Source organism: Anabas testudineus, chromosome 2, assembly GCF_900324465.2.
Source record: "Anabas testudineus chromosome 2, fAnaTes1.2, whole genome shotgun sequence".
Taxonomy (NCBI): Eukaryota; Metazoa; Chordata; class Actinopteri; order Anabantiformes; family Anabantidae; genus Anabas; species Anabas testudineus.
In genome coordinates this window covers 9,856,795-9,879,218 of record NC_046611.1, presented here as the reverse complement: position 1 = coordinate 9,879,218, position 22,424 = coordinate 9,856,795, and the positions used below count along the sequence as shown (strand labels likewise).

The following is a 22,424-nucleotide window of genomic DNA, read 5'->3' as shown; positions in this document are numbered from 1 at the left end:
AAAGCTGTATTCACATATGGTTTGCAGGTATCATCCCTTTCTACTGAGATGTGACGTCAAAATTTTACTGTGGTGACCTCAACATTCAGATATAGGGAAAACTACTCAGAACTGTTTTGTCAGTCTTCCAAGACCCCAAGCATTTTATTTTATTTCTCTGTTTCTTTATTTGAATTAGAAATATTAGATGCAAACTAAACAGCTGCCAGGTATTTAAATTTGTTGTCGGGCTGCACATGTTTAAACAGTGCAGCAACAATAGATAATCTCCACACAGGTGAATGATTTAAATGTTGAATTAAACATACATAAGAGAATATGGTAAACACAGTCCCTGGTCTGTGAAGCCACATGTATCCCACCATTAAGTAAAACCACACAGACATTCACCACAGAAGGTGATAGATAATCAGTATAGGCACTACATCTCCAGCAGCATCACAAATGAAGTGTCGTGGTTGAAGCCATTACCTTTAAGCTGTTGCCATGCTGTGCCATGGAAACTAAGACAAATTACTCATGGGGAGGAGGAGATGAGGGGGCTGTAGGAAATACTGAGAGCTGTGGTTCAGGAGGTAGCACAGTCTTCTCTTAATCATGGGATCAGTGGTTAGATTCCCAGCTCCTCCTGTCACATGTTGAAGTTTCCTTGGGCAAGATACTGAACCCCAAGTTGCCACTGAAGAGTCAGGTGAGCTGCAGGGTGTGTATGCGAATGGGTGAATGAGAAGCAGTGTAAAAGCGCTTTGAATACCAGTAAGGTAGAAAAGTGCTAAATAAGTGCAGACCATTTACCATTTATCTACAATAATGGAGTAATTGCAACCACACCAGTCATGTGATGATGTCACGTTGGCTGTGCCTTGGATAGTAGCCTTTTGTTGATGCTTACTTCGAGGTTTTTCTCTACAGGCTGATTGGGTTATATTTCTTTCCTGCTCAGAGAATTTCCCTCAATTTATCTTCATGACTGCTTGTGATTGCACAAATATTACATAATACTGGACATTATGACACATTACTGAATATAAAGAAAGCTGAAAACAACCTGCTCTTAGAGAGTCATTTGAATATCTGCAGAATTTTATTTATTTATTTATTTATATTCTACATACTCGAGAGAGTTTTTATGCAGGGTCTGGAAGTCTCTTTTGTAAAATGTTAGGCCTTTACAAAGCAAATCAGATTATTGGCAGTATATTTGAATGATCTTCCCTAGTCAGATTTTACAAGAGGACCTCCACACCTGACTGGGCTTCAATAGTCTGAGAGGTGGGGGATAGTCTGGTGCATCCTGGCACTATCATGTTTCTTCAAATTGTCAAAAAGACAAGTGGTGTAGCAGGAAGAACAATAGAAGCTGCTTTCAGGTGTGCGGAGTGTTTTCTTATTCGTATCACAGGCTTGGCGCAGTTTCCCTGGGGGTGGGGTGCCCTGGTTTCTCTCTAAGATGTTCTCACTTGGTAAGAACATCTTAATCCGGACTTTGCTTCAAAAGAGTGTAAGTGTTTCTGGGGGGGGGGGGGGGGGATTGAAACTACGTAAAGAAGCAAGGGAACATGGAAATAAGGGGAGGTGGTAATATTTCAGAGGCTAAGCGAATAATAAAACATAAAGAAACAAGTGATTCAAGCAAAGAATTGAAGAAATTAAGGTGGGAGCAAGATGCCTTTTCTGTCTGTGAGTGACAGGTCCAGTCAAGCAGGGAGTTAGAGGAAACATTTTTAAACCAATTATGCAAGATTGTATTAAGATTCAGTGAGAAAGTGCCTTCGACCTTGAGTGATTCTGTTACTGCATAGCCACCAGCTCAGACAGAAACCAGATAGTGAAACCTAAACACTAAAGGATCCCAAATATTGCTTTTAAGTTAGGAGTCCTCGGACTTAACTGTAAGTTGGTCCCTCTTGGCTTATTGCATTTGCATTTATTTTGGATCTTTACACGGCTTCAGTGAACATAAACTTTATGCCCGTGGCCTCTGCCTCCTCTCCTCTCTTGTTTTAAAAGATGGGCTCGGCTGCATTCCTCGCCGTAATCCTCTCGAACTGGGCCACACCCCGGGCAGAGCAAACATGTGGAGGGGAATGTATGCAGCTCGGCGGGAGCTGGTGTTCTCCCAGGGTCATTCACACAGACACAAAGAGGGACTGACTTGAGCTTAATGTGGGGCTGCAGTGGATGCAACAAGCTTTGATGAGCCCCTATACGAGACCCCCACTGCTACTGTTCCTTAAACATGCTTGCTTTGAACACAGTCACATGCACACACCCTTTCTATCTTCCCATCTCAAACCATAGCAAATTTCATTCGATCCATGTGATTTTACCCCGTACACAACCACAACCCTAATCTCGTTGGTCTGAACACATTTCCAAGGATAGAAAAAAAGATAAGAGAAAAAGGAGGAGGAAGTCAGATCAGTTCACTGCTAAAGCCTCATGACCCAGCCAGGTCCGGTTAGTAAGTCACTTCTCTGCGGTGAAAGGTAATAGTAATAATTTAATACCAGCCATGAATGTTGTGCTTCACCTTTGAGGGTTTTATTTTTCATATGTTTATCATAGTCATATCACATTGTCATACCACAGATATATATCAACTTAAATCCAGCTTCATCTTAAGACATTAATGTTTGTGTACTGTCTTATTTTGTATCAATTCATTTAACTTGTCATGAATATTCACAAGTGCTTCTGATATTACTGCAGACTTACAGCACTGCACCATGCTACTGTTGATCAGAGAAGCTGATACAGTAGGGCACATGTTGGCATTTTAAATGGGCCACTGACCCACATCATTGTGCTGGTGTGTGTGTATGTGTACGTGTGTGTATGCATGCAAGAGAAAGTGTGACAGCAAGTATGCTGCGATCCCCATGTTTCACTGTCCCCCTCTGGGTCTTGCTGCAGATGTGCACAAAGCCCACTGTAGAAACTATTCTTAGAATATTCATATATTACAGGAAAAGAGTAACAATTTAAAAGTGCCTCACTTTTAAGCTGGTTTGTAAAGAATGTGTTAAAATACAGTTCATTCATTTGGGATGGCTGTTTTGTAACAAATCTCCTCTGGCAACAAGAATTTTGGTTTTGCCATGTGGGCAGCCAGACTAAAAATAAAACAGTTAAATGTGAAGTCAGTGTTTTTTTGTCTAAAGTGAGAATATTCCAGACATCAGAGAGAAGGAGCAGCATTTATCTTCAAAGTACTGTCATGAGTTTGCATGTTCAGCGTTTCTATTACCAATAATAATAACGTCAAAGTGAATGATTTCAATATCCCCTTTGTGTCTGTGCTTTAAAGGTATCACCTACACTGCAGCAGTGCTATAACATCAGGCCTTATATACTGTATTTAGGACACTACTGTGCTAATATGCCGGGTGTGTTATTGCGTGTAATAGAGTTCCAGTTTAAAACTCAAACTCCATTATACAGTATCTTAAAACAGAAAATGTTAAGCACCACTGTTGTTTAGTGTCAGATTGAATAGTAGGTGCTCGTTGCCCAGTGAGACGCCTGCAACATCATGGAGAGACTGAGCACTGAAAATCTGCCCATCTGCTGTACCAGTGTCTCACCTGGTCTCAATCCACCCACAGCCTCTGAGTCATCCTCTTTCTTCCATCTCTCTCTCTCTGCCCACAGTGTTGATGAAGGACTAGATTCTCTGCATTTTTCTGTCTGTGTAATAAAAAAACAGCAACTTAAATCAGTGCTGCAGAATCAATGCCATCCTCACATTTGATGATTTAAAAGCCAGCTGGACTCAAACTCCCTTACTACTGCAGTAGTTTTTGCTGTTGTTCAGCAGCTCTGCAGTCAAGCTGAAGGCAGATCTATGGAAAGTCAGGCAGGAGGCTTGCAGTGAGCTTGACCTTTAGTATTGGTCTCATTAATAATTGATAGTAGTTTCATCATCACTCATCAGAGACAGACTCAGGTTTACCTAATATCACTTCTACTGAGAGGAGCATTAATTCCTCAGCTTTGTAAAGTCAAATTCCATATTACATCTATAGAATGTAGGTTTGGAAAACATCACAGCATCATCCTTCTGGATTGGTTCCTGGAAAAGGCAAAAGATTACTTCTACTACCACTGCCGATTGCCACATATTATTCTTATGTTGCTATCCTAGTATACTGCAGTGTATGACATATGCTGTGGCCTATTTTAAACATAAAAATTAATAGTTGCCCGGGAAATGTGTTGACTGCTCCCCCCAGGCATCTTTAATTCTCGTCTGAATATAAAATGGACAAATTTACAAAGACACAGAGCTCAAGATGCCCTGCAATTCCCAACCCCAGCTCACACACACAAACACACACACATACCTAGGGAGCTACAAACAGTTAGACAGACAGGCCCAGCTGTCTCCCAGGGGCCAGCCTTTATAATGAGACAGAGATCTTCTTAATTGGCTTCATCTAATGAGGCAACAGAAATGCAATCTTAAGGGGCCCTACACCAGAATGAGTTCCCTCCATGTTTTTTGTCTAAATGACTATTGGTCTGTGTCAAACAGGCTGTCGTGAGCCAGGCCTAGCATGACATCCCAATCCCATGTGAAGACATGCCAGTGCTGAGAATGTCAAAGCCTGTAAGTTGGTATGTCACTATCAGAATTATTCTGTTAATAGAGTAAGGATTGTGAACTGCAGTGCAAGTGACTGACACGGACTTGCCTTCTTAAAAGCGTGTGAAAGTGACAAAGGAGTGTGCGCTGTGTGAACTCTTTCTTTCTCCTAGAACTGTTCTGACTCATATCCTATTCAGGTTTGACGAGCGGCAGTGATGGACTGCGCAGGAAAAGTGGAACCTGCCATAATTTCTTGTGAAACGCTCCCCGTGCTGTCTGCAAGCTGAATGAAGGCCACCATTTCAACATTAAAGCACTCTCATAAAAAAACAGGCCTTCTTCTCTGTGCACTAACTTTAAATTCGTATTCACACCCTCACTGCAAACATATTAAGTAGTAATTTACCTCATTACACTAAGAAAAGGATTGAATCAAAACCATAAGATTATGTAGGTGTGTGCCTCTGTTTGATTTAAAACGATTACTGTGCCAGGGTGTAGACACTGTGTTCAAAGCCAATCTGACTTTTCCTCTTAAACATCAAGCTTAACAGGCTCTAGTGTAGTCGTTCCAAATTGGGGTAATTTGATAGAGCTTGCCTGATTAAAAGTCTTGGACTCTTCAATGGCTTTTGTATTAGTGAATGAAAGGGCTTACAGTTGTCTAGTTGGAGATGGAAATATTAGTAAATATTTTCATACCAGTACATGTTGTGCTAATTCATACCGTTTTGTTTGTTTTGAGCTCATTATAAATTTTTACAACAGCATATCTCCATCATGTGTTATTAAATAAAATGGTATTTGGTTTTATCACTAATTGAGGCTTATTTTTGTAATTTTGAGTGTTTCCATTTGTAATAATAATGTTTTTACCAAGCTTTTTTTTTTTTTTTCTGGAAATGTGGCAATGCCACTAAAAAGAGCCTTCAAGCTGTCAAAGCTTTTGAGTTCCTTTGAGTACCGAAAACATGCATGGTAATGTGTACTGTTCTAGTACAGGTGAATTTAAAACCCATTCCAATCTAGAAGTGTTATTTAGATTTCATAGGAAACCCTTTCCCCTACAACACAGTGTGGCCATACCATAAGGGTCAACATCAAGTCAAAGCAGCCTATCTGTGCCTCTATGTGTATGTGCGTGGTTATGTGTTTGGACTGACAGGGGGGCCATGCAAAGTTCATGGACGAAAGTGAGATGGCCAATTTCACACCCAGCAGATGCCTGTGCCAGTGACCCACGGCGACAGGTGCAGGACACTAATTGGCAGTGTGTGGCGTCACACAGAGTTGGGTGAACTCATGGTGGGTGAGGGAATGAAGCAGGGAGAGGTGGATGAGAGGGAAAGAGGAGTGACATCATGGGATGGCACCATATTTGCTGTGACAAGCCATTAAAACATTCTTAGTAGGAAAAGTATCAGGTTTAATGATCACATGGCTCAGGTAGCACTGGTAGCAATGTATTCTTTCTTTCTATTTAGCCAAAAAGGCATGTCATGGTCGATAAACAAACAGAAAACTGCTCTCTTATCCCATTCTGTTTGCATTTCCATTACTCTGGCTGGTATTCGGTCTGCTTCTGGCTCTCTTTGACTAAGATCACTCCACATAGTCAATGTTCTCACCTTCGAGAAAACAGGAGAAGACCAGGGTGATGACAAGGGTGAAAAGTGTGATCAATATGTTTACCTACATCCTACAATTTTAAGATAAAACACTCCCTGCAGCTCAAAGGCTGTTTAAGTCACTGTGCCCTGCTTTATTGATCTCATGGGCCTAACGAAAGGGCACTTAATACTTTAGCCAAGTATACACCAGTTCAGGCCTCTTCTGTCTCAGTGTTCTCAGTCTTATGAGGGCTGTTTTCATCATCTCCATGTGGGCTTAGTGCGTCTTCAGCCCACGGAGAGGCCGTCCTCAGAGGCCTCATCATTACAACCAACAAACAACATGCTAATCCAGTGCTGCACTTTATTCCCAGACATATGGTAAAATGAAATTGGCACAAGCCTTTTAAAAAACCGTACATATGTGTATATTTGTGGTTTATCACTTACAAACAAATATTTTTAGTATGCACTTCATATGCACATGTGAATTGTAGTATATTGCAGCACCTTACTTTGTGTTCATAGAGTTTTTTAGAAGGGCTACTCTTCAATTCCTCTGTAGCTAGTTAGAGTGTCAGCAACCAAAGCCCTAATCTCCAAACTGGAGAGTAAGCAGCCATACAACATTTCTGCCCCTATCTGCTGACTGTGTTAGAAAGAGGCTTTGATGAATAGATCTGCTCTCTCCCTACCATCTCATTATCCTCCTTTATCTGTTTTATGGATTTACACAACTCCTCAACACGCTCTGACACGCGGTCGATAGTGTCAGCTCAGGGAAAGAAGATGTAGGCTAGCCTTTTTTTATTTTCTTGAATTGTTTAATTTCTCTCATCAGCATCTGTGGTGATATTTTTGGAACGCTGCAAAGTGGTAGTGGCTTTGATCGCTGGAGAGTGGTTGAAATCGAGGTATCTGTTAACAAATGTCAAATTAGGAAATTAAAATAAGGGCTACTAGCTTTCTGCTGTTTCCCCTTGGGGGTGTGGCACAGTTCTTCTCAAACTAGGTCATCAACATCAAGTAGCCTCGTTCTATGAATTCTTTTACTTTAATGGTTAGTTGAAGGTATATCTTCTCAGCATGGGGACATGACAGTTTAGCAAAAAAGAAGGCTAATGCCTCAGTCTTTTAGCTGAGACTCAACCAGTGTGTGTATTTGTCCTGTGTGGAAATGTGAGACAGTCACTTTACTGTAAAAATGCATGCTGGTGTGAGTATGTGTCAGATATATGTCAGATATACAGTATACAGTATGTGTTACACGGTGTGTGTGTGTGTGTGTGTGCGTGTTCGGTGGAAGATTATAGGAGCTCTGGAGGGTGGGTTTCATGTCTCAGCAGGTCACCGATGATCAGATTAACTGAAGCCGGGCTGCAGTCTCCAGCTGGATTAGTACCTAGACTCTGCAGGTGCCTCACCGTGGTGCCACTACAGCCACACTTTGAAAATACCTAGCACCAAAAAAATAACAACAACAATAAGATACACATATAATGAAAAGTCGCCTGGATAATTGCAGTTTACTCATAAATTCCACAGTGACAGATAAAAAAATGCATGTTTAATAGAGTGAAACAAAATATACATCACAGCTCTGGGTGGCTGTGGATCAGAATCAGAATCTGACTTTACGCAGACACCGAACCCCAAGTTGCCAGATGCATGGCAGCTCCACAAGTGGTGTGTTTGAGTGTGTGTGTGAATGAGGAGCAGCATCAAGTGCTCTGAGTACCACTAAGGTATGAAAATTCTGTGTAGTGCAGATTATTTAGAATAATTATCAGGTCAGTGCTGCATAGTGACAACACAAGCATATGTTTTCAGTTGATACACATTCAGCTATTCTGAAACATCACCACACAGACTTTGAGGAAATAATGTGATTCAAAGGAAAAACTGATAAAATGTTTAAATGGCATCAACTAAAACAAGATATATGGACACTTTTAGTTGCCAAAGATACTTGGGTGTGGATACGTGAACAGCACAGACGCAGCCTTTGTTACACATCGTACATGAAGTTGGGAGTGTTTACTTCTGTGGCCTGTGGGAGAAAGATTCCTGCAAGCCAAGTGTCCCAGGACAAACAAGCAAGATAAAAAAACATTTTTATCTCACCTTTATCCTACTCTCCCCCTGTCTGTGTGTGTTTCTTCTTAGCTCTCCTCCTCTCTCTCTCCTTGGGTAATCTCAGGCATGTCAGCAGCAGTACTACTCCTCCATCTGTGGGATTACAGCTGCTGAAACAAAGACACTTAATTACTGCTGAGGCAACACAGTCGTGTGTGTGTTTGTATGCGCATTTTGTGCACACTAAGGATATTTTCTTGTTTATATTCACTCACAATATTGTTTAATATATGTTACTCTAATATCCAGGCCAAGAATACATGATTACAATATAATCAGAGCTCAGAAGAAGCTGGGAGGTGATGTACTTCTACAATTTTACATTTAAATGACTTGTTCTTACCCCATGCTTACCATTGATTCCTGTTATCCATTACCAGCCCAAATGAAAGCAAAAAGCCTGTGGCTATCATTTTATAATGGATTTTCAGTGTTTCCTGATGTCCTGGAGCCTCACCCACTTCAAACAGATCCATTAGTTCAAACGGATCCATTAGAGCCCAAAACCAAAACAGGATTCTTAAGAGGGACCATTCTCTGTGTTTGAGGGTGAAGGGAAGCCCTGTCCCTGTGCATTCAGCTCCTCACTACTCTACCGATTTCTGTTGGGATCATTGGATCTGACTTTTTCGGTCCCCTGAGTGCCTGTCCTGTTGGCATCTTATAGCTAGGGGCTTTCACCAAAGTAACTTCCTTGTAACCTGTTACAGGCTGACCCATAACCAGCTGCTAGTGCCCCTGAAAAAGAGACGCTTTCTGAGTAATCTGAGAAAGGAAAGAAAGAAAGTCTTTATAAACAAGAAGGCCAATTCGTTTTTGTTGTGATATCAAATGCACATAAGCCCTACTATAACTCACTTTTGCTATGGACCCTGACTTCTGTCACAAAGATGTTTTTTTGTGCAATTATCAGCATGAAGCAAGAAAATTGTGATTGAATTGCTCTTATACACATGTATACATTTACAAAACTGATAAACAGTCTTTTGACTTTTTATTGGATGGGTTCAGTGGCAGTGTCATGGAGCCCAATGGCCACTTTACAGCAAAGGTGAAGTGTAGAAAGAGACCAGGTTTGGGTGAAAATCAAACAAACAAAGAGTGAAAAAAGGAAAAGCATGTTTTTATGAGCAAAATGTATTCAGAATAAGAATTCCTTTGGTATCCCTTACCACTAGTACTCTTAAAAAGGAAAATATCAAACTTAAAATGGAAAAAATTATGGGTGGGATGTGGCGTAAAGAATCCAATTCCAGGCGCCCAAGTGGATGTTTAAAAGTAAGACTCTTTTATTAAATATGGGCTAACATATTAAAAGATCCTCCTTTGCATATTTGCACACTTTCCTTCCTCAAGGTGTCTAGCCAAATTTTGTCTTTTCAAAATGTTTATTTGAAGCGCGACTTCCTCCAGGACCAGTTCCAGTAGGTGCTGTAAATAAACACTATTAGTTGGATATATATAACCACCAATACTGTACACAAAATAACTAGGATGTTGATGAGCTGTGGATATTACTCAACAATGATAATCATCTAGCATTAATGTAGGATAGAAACAGCACACTGCAAGAAAAAGGGAAGACATTTAGGGAGAAAAGAAAGAGCTGTGAAGGAACATTGAGAGACAAGAAGAAAGTGTGAGCGTCTGTCCAACCCCGCGCCATTGCTGGACAGTGGGGATATAACAGGTTCTTCAGCTATGCTCTAAGGGGATTACACATATCACAGGCTTCATGTCAGAAAAATTAGTGTCAGTTTCTCACCGCCGCCTTCCTCTCACACTGAGAAGGACAATTGGATAAACAGGGGGAAGAAGATTCTGTTCTAGTTTCTCTCTAACAGCTTCAAGATATATTGTACCAGCCAAATGTGAGCACTGCAAACAAGTCCTGCAGTAGATGTGGGTCTTAAACTGTAAGTGGGAAGTGCTTTGTTTTTTGGATCAGCAGCACTTGTAGCTGCAAACTAATTTCATTATTTTTCCGGTGCCTCCAAAGCCTTAATGGTGCATTCAGGCATCACAAGTGCCTGTTTAGTGCTGACCCTGCGTTGTTTAAGCTGTTTTTCCTGTGATCTTCCTCCCTGATTGGTTTTCTCGGATTGCCGTCTGCCAATACTGTCAGTCACACTGCTATTGATCAAGTCACTGAACGCTGTGCTAGCATCAAAAAGACATCAGGAGGGCTCAGATTTGTAAAGCCTACCCACCTTCTCAGTGGTGCTAAAGGAAAGGGGCCTTAATGAAGAAACGCATGTACACACACTACCCAGATTCTACACTACATAATTCATCATTATTGTTTCTGGTTTGGAAGTGCTGATGTGGGAAACAAAATGAATGCTTCATTTGGAGTGTATCTATCTTGGAAAAGCTCCAGAGTACTAGCTGTCCTATTAAGTTTGACTTGAACCACAGGGGTGTAATATAAAGACGCGTTTCCAGTCGCCTTTACGACATTTACAGCTCTTCTGCCGGCTGCAGCCTATAGGCAGCCGCTCTCTGTCTCCAGCAGGCCCCAGGATAGAGCGCCCATTGATGGCAAAATGCAAATGTTACAGTGGTGAACGGTGGGGCTCACAAGTGAAGCGCTATTCTGCTGAGGGGGTGGAAGACTGACCTCTGTGTCTGTGCCACCCACATGCACACAACAGTCATCACTCTGACCATTCAGACGGGCTGATGAAGGTGGTGGGGGGTTGGGGGAAAGAGTTTCTGCCACTGATGAAGATGGCAGGGTAAAGCCCAGGCAGGAGATGCTAATGACTGTTATACACAGATCATTTGGGCCAGTGTACCTTGTAAAAGTGTTGCATTCTGGGGGCTAATTATTTTTCTCAGACTCAGGGTCCGTTCCAGGGGGTTGTCTTGCTGTAATTGCAGTAAAAAATTACAGGAGAATACTTCTGATTTTACTTTCAATTAGATTTTCATGTAACACAACTGTAGGTGGTCACTGTACTATATTAATTTAACATTTGCACTGACACAGTGTACAGCTGAGTCACAAGACAGTGAGATCCTGCTTGGCCATCTGTGTCTGGTCGCTATGATGAACATATTCATTCTTAAATGATGTCAGTTAACATCGAAAAGACATCCAAATGTAAATAGTCGGAGGTTGTTTTCCCTTAAAGTGTGTTTTCTGTTTAGCCCTGCCTCCGTATGTCTGTGGACTGTAGCTGGAGTGTTGCAGTGGACGGTTATGTTGCATACGGCAAGAGAAATGCTGGTCTCTCCTCAACATTCTGTCACCTTGTTTGGGTGAATTGTTTTTTTGTGTTCTCATGACAATGTGTTTACTGTGGTAAATGTTTGCCTTGCCTTTTTCTCTTTTCTCTCTTGTTTCCATTTGCTAAAGGTTTGTCAACTGGACACTATGTGCTCATGTCTGATTTGAGCGTGATCGCTGGAATGCTGAGGAAAATACATTTTACTCACTTTAGATGCCATCCGTTGACAACAAGGATAAACTGTTTAGGGTTGCACCTAGCAGATATTTTCAGTAGTCACTGTAGAATGTGAAGAATTTTATTATTAATCTATTAATTTTTTACTCTAAGAATGAAAAGATAGGGAAGAAATGCCAAGGACCTTCACAGGATCTTCAAGTTTTACCTAATATCGCAAAGTGGAAAGATAAAGACTTCAGTGTTATAAATCAGAGAAAAGCAGCAAATGGTCACATTTGAGAAGCTGACATTTTACTTGATAAATTACTTGTACTGAACATATCTGTTGAATATATTAATTGTTGTTGATCATTTTCTGTTGATTGACTAGACATTGATGCCCTAACCTAAACTAACCTAACCTATTGATCGACTAAATTACTAAAAGCAGCTGAAGAAAGTTAAATCATTTAGCTAATAAGGAAGTACATGTCAAAATAAAAGCCTCTAGACAGTGTTAGATTTAAGGGAAATTGGCGCCTGTGGAATAGACAAAAGATGAAGACATGTTCTGACAGAATGGATTACCAGAAGTAATTAACCATACCTAATTACAAGAACTAAAAACAATTGAAGGAGTTTCGTTGGGTGAAATGAGAGTAGTCCCAATCTGTTTATGAAATTAGCTGCCTTTATCCTCTTCCCCATGTGAAACACCGTTTTTTATTTACGTTACTACTGTTTGGAAACCTGGTATCTTGTTGGCAATGGCCATAAAGATTTGAAGAACGTGCCAGCAGTAATGTCTCATTTTATGAGCTCTTGGACAGAGGATCTATGTCAAGTAAAAACACCCCATAATTTATCTTTGATCTGTCATTCATTGTTGCTTGTTTTTCACTGTGTTGCAAGGACATAATTATCCAATCTGAATCAAAGCAGTTATTAGCATGGATGGATTGCAGCATTTCATACACACAAGGACAACAGTGCAGCCTACAACGCAAGGTTGCCATGTGAGCAACCCTGCTGAAAGGTATAATATCACTGTAGCTATGGCTACACACCGGCGGCTGCCGCGTGAATCACAGAGGTGCCTTGGTGCCTTCAAAGATCCTTTTCATAGACGGCTGCTCGCAGGCAGTGCTCGGGATTAATGGATTTCTACTCTGCACCGAGTGGGTGGCTTATACAGAAGGCACAGTCCACTCACTTTGTGTGTGTGTGTCATTGTGGGTGTGTGTGTGTGTGTGTGTTTGCATGTGTCTGCCAACCTCTCAAAAAGATAAAGATATGAAATCAGATGATGGCATCAGCCACGCACGTTGCTTTTTAGCACCATCATCGCTGCGTCGGTGGATCACCTTACCGCTTAAACTGAGAGCCATAAGCACTCCTCTTTTATACATGATGCAGTGCTGTCTTTCCACAAAGCTTACCTCATCTTATGTGCTTTGAATCCCCAAATGTAGTTTCTCCACCTGCAGCCTGGTCCCTGATCATTCTTAATAATTGCGCATTCCAAATGTACTGTAATTGCTATGTATAGCCATCACTACACAGTTCTTGCAGTTGGCCGCACCATGTTTTATTAAAACAAGAATTACTTCTATCATTAAGCAGATGTTAGATTTTCACCCGTACTTAGAGCTAATCAGAAAGATGTGATGTGGGTGAAAGCTTTTTAACTGCTGTGCACAGCAGCAGTAAATGAAAAGCTCCATCAGTTTAATAAATGCATCATAATATGTGTGGGGGTGTAAGGTTTTTAGCATTGTAACATTGTTGACAACTGTGAATGCCTGAATGTCTTTTCATGGTAGGATTAGCCAATCATATACTGTAGCATTGTGACCCAATATTTCTGTCTGAAAACAGCTGAAATACTTCTAAACAGAAATGATCTGGTCTTTTCCGTGCAATCTATTGTTTTACCACCCTGAAATGACCTCAGTCATGTCGATGTGCTAGCTAGCTATTAAAAGATACTGTGAATAACACAGTATGTACAGAATGTGAGACTTTTACTTATTGAAAGTTAGGCCATGTTGTCACATTTGTGATGAAGCCATTCACATGTACAGTATATATTTCTTAACTGGGACACTTGCTTATATGACCTTTTAGAGTAATTCAATGTACTGTAAAAAATTCTTGCATTCTGCAATGCATTCTTTCCTTGTTTTTAAATAGTCTTAGAATTTCTATTAACATGACAGCCATAGCAGAGCTATTTCATTTATCTGCTTCTTCTACCTCCAAAGTAGACTGAAAGGAAGACAGAGACCAAAGACAAATCAGACCTACTTTATGCTTTATGCAAAGACCAGGTGCAATGCCACGATAGATCACAAATTCATCAGTCAGAAAAGGATCTCAAATAAAGTTTGACAGAATAAAAGGAGACCGTTTCATAAGCCCCAGGCCTGCACTTATAGCAACAGTGACTGTGTGTCGTGAAGTTCATCACTACTGATCTTTAAATGAGGAATAATGATACCCAATTCAAAAGAGTGTGTATAACTAGGCTGTAGATGAACTATGGACCAAGAAGGGAGGTAATGGTGTTGGGAAGGTATGGGAAGACTGCTGGTGTGTGTTTGCATGTGTCGTTGTGTGCACCCGTCTTTATCTGTGTTCGTCTGTGTCTGTGGGGCGCGATGGTGATGCTGTGCTTCCCTGCAGACTCGGTTTGGGATGCCGTCCAGAGCTCAGCTTCAGCACCAGCTCCTTCTGTCACACACACCCATACAATATCTCCAGCGCGCACACATGCACAGTTACACCTGCCTACTCATTCTCTCTCGCGGACTCAGACACACAAGGCACACATACAGCATACACGCACATAAACACGAACCTTTTGCCACATTTGGTGGCGATGCGTAAGGCTCCAATTAGTTTTGACACCTCTGAGCTTTTTTGTTGGTGGTTTGAGCAGGGCTGAACAGTGTGGCACCAGTGTGCATTTGTGCGCATGCTGGTGTGCGTGGGCAGTGCCTGATGTGATTGTGTGATTTAGCATGCATGCATATGGGCAGGTGTGATTTTGTGCATGTGAGCCATAAAGTAGGGGGGATTAGTGGTTTGCTGCAGCCTTAACAACATGTTGTGGTGGTTTGTCCTGCCTGACTCGTGACTCTTATCATTACAGAGCTGCACCAGGGCCTTTGTGAATGTCGAATGTGTCTGAACAGAAAAACATATCTGATTCATATCTTTCTGTATTTACTAATGTGGAAACATCAATTACAAAGAAGCCTATAGTGTTTTCCAACAACCTTTGTGCTTCATACCAGCTGAAGGAAAAGTTTGATGGCAGGATAGCCAGGTTTTATTAGTTTTGCCTTTGATGAGACTTGAAGATTATTAGTTATTTACAAAGAGAGCCAGGCTTATACCTTATGCTGCTTCTCTGTTTGCCTGCCCACCTAACACAGAAAAGCAAAGCTCTCTGTGTGGTAATATAGACTTGGACGGGCTGAGTAGCTGCTTCACATCCTTGTAACATCTTCAATGACACTCTGATCTTTCAAGCTGTTGTGCAATAGAAATAATCCATATCATCATGCTTTTGTTCATTTGCATGACCCACGGGATGTGTTCCAGTTATGTGCTTTACTAATAATAGTGTAAGAATAATGTATCATTTTATGATTTTTTTCACTGCTTCCAGAGCTCAGGCTCAGCAAGAAATACTGACAAAAAGAAATATCACAATATGTTTAGCACAACCATCAACATTGTATTAATATCTAGGGAATTACTATTTGTGCTCTGAAAATATATTCACACGCAATAAAAACAATTATAGAGAAACAATTGTAATGTGGATATAATGATCATGGTCCATGTAGAGGTAAGCATTAGTAGTAGTTTTTGCTCCTCTGTGTACCATAAGAAAGCCAAGGCAAAAAATAAAAATACAAACGCTAACTGTGCAGTAGTAAGTTGGGCTGCAATCAAACAACATGCATGATATCAAACCCTTAAACCAACATAGTGAAATACAGTACATTGCAGTAGTTATTGAGTACACCTGCTTTTCCTGGAATGACAGGAAGAAAGTTGGGTTGCGTTTAAGAGTAGTAGTTTTGGTTCTAACAGGTCTCTCAGTACTTCCTTTTTAGTGGCAAGTTGTTTAAAAAGTAAAAGGATGCTAATACACATTTTAATTCTTCTGATTCACTGCCAAATCACAGAGATTGTCAAATCACTGCACCATATCCTGTCCAGTGTAATACGGGCCATAGCACCCACCAGACTTCTACAATAAAACAGACATATATGTATTTGGACTGCCAGGTTTTGGCCTTGACATAATGTTTGCGCTTAAGTAATTAAATTTAGTCACAGTGTGGACACGAGACACGCTGTGAGAGTAACAAGTAGACATTGCTAATCAGGCCATTTTGATGTGGCTCTTCCGTGTCACAGAGTTAAGGGGTGTTTGGCTACGTTATGCTACACTGATTGTAATTTAGCTTATTGTCCGTCTGCCCTCCATCACATTCACCAAGATGTCATGCTAACCACGTCATGTCCTCTTCTCCTTGGCCTTTCATCGTTATCTCCCTTTTCTCTTCTGCACTAATTCGTATCACTGCACTCTGCCTACATTTTTCACCGCTCCTCTCCTAACCTTTACATCTTCCCCACAGTCTCTTTTTCCACTACCGTAGTCTACCCTTCGCTTTGTTGCTCCCTCCTGACCTTTCTCCTCTTTTCCACCCACTCTGCTCGCAATGAGCACTGCAGTGAAGATCCATATTGGATTATTGTGTTTGCCATTAGCCTCTGGGTTGACAGTGTAATTGCCCTCATCAACCAGGTTCTCTGTAAGCCTGACCCCACCAACCCAGCATTTGCATTTCCACACAGCTACTGGATGACCTGTCTATCAAAATGCTACAGAGATTGATGATGATAGATGAATTCAGAACTAGGGCCCTAGTCCACTATTAACATCCTCATTTCCATGTCTGCACTGAATGTTTGCTTTTGTCAATGTGTCCATGGAGCAGGCAGGACCAAGACCTGCCAGAGTTAACAAGCTAGCAAGAAACTGGTAATCATCTCTCGTAACAGTCTTTCTAATCAGAGCCGAGAGCTACCTGCTACTCCAACAGGATAAGCACAAGCATTCTTCAATGCGCAGCCCTCATAATTTTACATCATTTACAATGTTTCACACTTTTTAAGTATGAATATTTATGCTGCCTTCAAGCACTTGATGTTTTGGAGTCTGAGTCCAAATCAATGCCCACATATCTGCCATGTCCTCAGGCACACACGCAACCTGTTCACATTGAGGTTTATTATAAAAAGATACTGTCTAGTTGATTCTGTTTATCAAAGACTTTTCAAGATGGGAGTTTTCAGATGGGGCCGTTAATCACTTTTTCCCTCTCCCCTTCGTTTTTCTCACTCAGGGCCGCTGCACACGAGAGAACTGCAAATACCTCCACCCGCCCGCTCACCTGAAGACCCAGCTGGAGATCAACGGGCGAAATAACCTGATCCAGCAGAAGACAGCGGCCGCCATGTTGGCTCAACAGATGCAGTTCATGATCCCCGGCACCACGATGCAGCCTGTGGTTAGTGCTGGCCTCTCTGCTGTGGGAACTGACAGGCAGTGCAACGTGACTCACTATGAAAATAGCAATGTTGTTGTGCCACACTGTAAAAAACTTGGCTTCGATCCTGTTAAAATACAGTTAATATCAAGCTGTAACAGCTCAACTGAATATAACATTTTGTATTAACTATTGTATTTGATATTTGGGTTTTACATGCACATCTGATGCTTCTGTGGCATAGATCCCTTAAAAAGTCCATTTAAAATGCTGCATGCATTAGTTTTGCTGTAGTTAACCTTCATGTCAGTATAATTTCTCTCAGTGTCATGCTCTTGGCACCAGCTTTAACCAACAAGCAGGGTGTGATTCAAAGAGAAAATGTGAGTTGATTACAGTACATTCATACAGGGCTACAATGAATACTTTCATGCTATCTATCCTCTCCAGTCAGCTTGTTCTCATATTACATCACAGGCTAGAAAGATCATGAATTTGCTCTACCAGTTGTTGTTGAGATGCCCTTGAGCAAAACTGAAAACTGCCCACCTGCTCTCTGGGAGCAGCTCGGCAGTCAGCGGTAGACTTTGGTTGCACTGGGCAGCTGCCAGGTGTGAACGTGTTTAACTGCATCAGTCTAAGGCTAGGCGTTGCTGAAAAAGAACATGCAAGCTCAGCAGAATCTTTCCAGGATGCATAGAGGTTAAAAAAAAACTCTTGTTTCTACCCCCACATCCCTCTCTTTCCGTTTTGTCTCTTAAACCCAATTCTTTCTATTCCCCTGGCTCTCTCTCTAACTGTCACACTCCCTCCCCTATTCTCCTCTCATCTCTCTCACCCACCACCGCATATAGCTACAACCAACGTTCTTTTGTCTCTTGTGTCTCTTTTTTGCGACTTCTACCCTCTTTTTCCATCTATACCCTTTTCCTGCCTTTCCCCTGATCTTTCCCACTGTCCTTGCATCCATCACTTTACATTTGTGCCCATTTGTGACAATGTCTTCCACCTTTGCTTCCTCCCAGACTGAGAAAACCACTTGAATAAGTACAGAAAAAGCAATCATGACAACATTACAGGAGCTGTTAAAACTGTCTTTTCCTCTCTATCTTCAGCAGACATTTCCAGTCACTCAAGGCCTGGGCTCCAGTGCAGGTTTGAGCTACACTCCCTACCTGACTCCCATGTCCCACAGCATGGGCCTGGTGCCCACAGACATCCTGCCCAGCACTCCGGTTATCGTCCCCGGCAGCTCGCCTGTCTCTCTGACCGCCAGCTCTTCCTCCAGCCAGAAACTACTGCGTACCGACAAGCTGGAGGTGACCCACCAAATCACAATTCTCCCTCTAACTTAGACACACGTATGGCAGCTAATCATTGCCAACAAACTTGTACTGTGAATACATGAGATACTACTAAATCTATCTACATTTGCACATTTTTCATCGTTAAATAACTTTCTTTTATGTAAGTTCCGGTTTAGCAGAATATAATAGTTATTATAACAATTATTATTTATAATTTCATGTAGTCTGTGTAATCATCATTTAAATTTGTTTCCTTCAAAAAGATGGTAAAGCACTTACAAATAATACTGTTCCTGTAAAGTTTGCTGTGGGCTGTTTTATGGAGTTAGCACTGGGACTTGAATCTGTGTAATTCATGAAAGGAATAAGCTGGGGCTAAGACCACCATAGACCATTATGGCAGGAATAAAAGAAAACAAATCTAGATTAAACTTAAATATAAGAGGAGCGATGATGATCTGCATTATATCTTACAGAAATAATTAAAGCTTGAATCAGAAACATGATGGGAAAAAATGAGCTAGTGTGAGATTTAAATTGGAAGTTGCTCAACATAAACCTGCTAGACAGTCACAGTTAGACTGCGGCACCTACTTCAACTATCTCCATCTGCCCCCTGGCAAACAGTTTTGAATGCGAATAGCTTGGTGACTGTGAAATACTGCATAGGGGAGAGTTTTTTTCCTCTACATTTTTAAAGATAAACAATAATCTCCCTAAGACCTAGAGGTGATGCGTAGGTGTGTGCCTGTATGTGTTTTTCTCCGCAAGTGCTATTACTTAGCAACTGAATGAAGCTGGCTCTAATGAACCAGTATCCCCCTGAGACACGTATACACTCCCACACAAAGCCAGCATGTGTGTGCACACGTGTGTTTTTCTGCATGTGTATGTGTGTGTGTGTGCGTGTACAAGCAGATCCCCATGTGATTACGCCCAAGCCTCTGAACAGTCGAACACTGACTGGTTCAGTGATTCTACAATCATTTGGGTTTGACACACATTGCAGTTTTTGTGCTAAGGTCTGTTCACACTGATTTCCAAAGTAATTTATAGTCTGTTTAGAAAGGACAGTTGGAAAAAACACATGAAGCACATGAACATTTCACACAAGTCTGGTTTTGTTTTGTTTTTTCCCAAAAAAGATTTGCAGCAGAATAAAGTGAAACCTTTGAACGTACCTCCTCCCACAGTATGCTGTAGATATATTTGTATTGTTTTTTCCTTCTTCTGCCTGCTTTTTAACATCTTAAACATCTTACATGTTTATTTTTCTCTCAGTACATGCTTTATTAAAGAGATTAGGGCACAGTTATAGATAGTGTAGCGCATGTATTAGCAGAGATTGATAACATGCCAAAATGTACAAAATACATGCCTTTGTTTTAATGCCTGAGAGTATTTAGTAGTTTTGAATAATGCAGTGATTGAGTATGTCTCTATGTGTATTTCTTTGTTTCTCTTTTTGCTTGCAAACATCTGCGTGTCTGTTCGTGTGTATGTGTGTGCCCACGTGTCTGTTTGTGCATCCACCTGACTCTCCTGCTCCCAGGTTTGTCGCGAGTTTCAGCGGGGCAACTGCGCTCGCGGCGAGACCGACTGCCGCTTTGCTCACCCGAGCGACAACCCCATGATCGACACCAGCGACAACACGGTCACCGTCTGCATGGACTACATCAAGAGCCGCTGCTCCCGCGAGAAGTGCAAGTACTTCCACCCACCGGCCCACCTGCAGGCCAAGATTAAGGCCGCCCAACACCAGGCCAGCCAGACAGCTGTGGCCGCGCAAGCCGCTGCCACAGCTGCAGCAATGGTGAGAATACAGCACTACAGCCGACCTTCTGTATCTTGTACCTACACAGAACTGACACCTATACACATTTAACATTCCAGTAAGAACTTAGACTTTTATTATTATATATAGAGAGGCTTTTATAGAGTTTAAAATAAACATTATGAAAGTTATTACTGAAGGTTTTATGGTTGCATAGGAACAAATATCTGAAATAATAATAATAGTATTGGTCACACAAAATTCATATTAGCTACAAAGCTGCTCTGCATAAGTGACTTTAAAAGATTAAATTGAATATCAGAGATTGGTGTAAGAGCAGAAATATCTACTGTAACTTTTGAGTGATTGAACACAGCCTTGCACTTAGGATGATACACTGTAATACTCATTTCTGTTTTTTGGAAATACTGTTTTTGGTGGTTTGGTTTCTGGTTTCTGGTTTCTTTTAACGCATTTATACCAGGACAAATACACACACAAAACCATGTACAGGCTCACTGGATACACTTGACATTAATACAAATCATCTTGCTGTGCACAATATGTAAACACATGCTTTTGATGATGACACCCACAGTAACATAAAATGTGGAGCACTGCTTTATTACTGTATAAAACATACCCATCTCTGCTAGTTTATTCTAGTGGACTCCAGTGTACAATTCACTAACAATAGTCATCCCAAAGTGAGGCCATTGTATACAATAAACAGGGCTTAGTGAGACCTAAAGGCATCAGTATAATGCCACAAGAACGATCTGTTATTATTTCACCGCAGTCCACTTTTATTTTCCAATGCCCTTGGTTCATAAAGAGACAGTGTGCTGGCTCACCCCTCATCCTACTCAGCCCCTGCTCTCAGTGATAAGTGCGGCTCTCTGCAGATCAGTGCAAATTGAATCAGGGATGAGGAGAGGAGGTAGCATCATGGTGGGGGTTTACCCTCTTCTGCTTTTAGTTGGAAAAATCCCTCATCATGCTCAGGGAGGGACAGAAAGGTAGGCAGACAGATAGAAATACAGACAGAAAGACAGTGAAAATGGCTTGGCAGTTTGTCTTGGCTGTGCCCCACCCTCCTCCAGACTCCGAGCAGCGTCTTTTGAATGGTCCTTTGGCTGCTGCACTCGCACACCTTGTACTGCGCCAGTGTGCTGACTGACTTGTTTCCTCCATGGCATGGGCATGCTTTACGCGTCGCACATACCTCTCTCATCGGCTGGCTCCACTGCTGCTTGCTCCCCCTGTCCTCCCTCCATACAGTAAGTCCACAGTGTGGATGGTAACGGTGCACACGGTAGCAGCTGCATGAAAGCACAGAACACAAAATGTAAAAAAGTAATAATAAAAAAAGAGAGCCTGAGACCCCTGATGTTGACCCATCAGAGCAGTTTCCATAAAGGGACACAATACTTCATCACACAGCAAGATCTACTTTATGTTGCTAGTGTATTCTCTTCACAGTTGGACACTTCACACTCCTCCTGTGTCACCTCATATGCCCCAGTTTATCAACTTTATGATCCAATTCCCAGTTTACCATCAGCAGTTACAAGCTGTGCTAGAGGTGAGGGGGGTTAACCTTAGGACAATCAGTTGTTTAGTCAGCACCTTTAATCCAATTTTCTTTTAGCCCTTAGCCTAAGCTGAGGCACCTTTATTGAGGCAGAGACCCATAAAACCTGTATTTCTGCACTGCTGCAAATAGGTAATATCATTATCCATAATTCACTTTTTTAAAAAGCAAACACGCTAAAGTGTCCTGTAGATAAGGTTACACATTAACTGATACAGTTACAGTAAGAAGATCCTATTACTGAGATTATGTTGTTTTACTGTGCCACATTATATGTTGCTTGCCATGCTGTGATCTTCTTCCTCATTGCAAGTCAAATGCAATCATCTTTGCTTTTCATGTCACTTTAAGAGACCATCTTCCATTTTAACTAACCACAACGTTTAAGTCTGTTAACACCGCAGTGCATCAGCAGCGCATTGTCGCTCTTTAGTAGGATACATA

At 41.4% G+C, this 22,424-nt stretch overlaps 1 protein-coding gene across 12 annotated transcripts in view; it reads left to right on the top strand.

The window, feature by feature from the left end:
• Window positions 1-22,424, top strand: part of mbnl2 (muscleblind-like splicing regulator 2) — a 46,892-nt gene that overhangs the window by 14,434 nt on the left and 10,034 nt on the right. For 11 of the 12 annotated variants that reach the window (XM_026361937.1, XM_026361939.1, XM_026361938.1 and 8 more), the window contains 3 exons: window positions 17,162-17,326; window positions 18,421-18,624; window positions 20,165-20,425. In XM_026361937.1, coding sequence (XP_026217722.1) covers window positions 17,162-17,326; window positions 18,421-18,624; window positions 20,165-20,425 — 630 coding nt within the window. The remainder of the gene's footprint in view (window positions 1-17,161; window positions 17,327-18,420; window positions 18,625-20,164; window positions 20,426-22,424) is intronic. The other variant, XM_026361940.1, reaches the window with a different exon arrangement.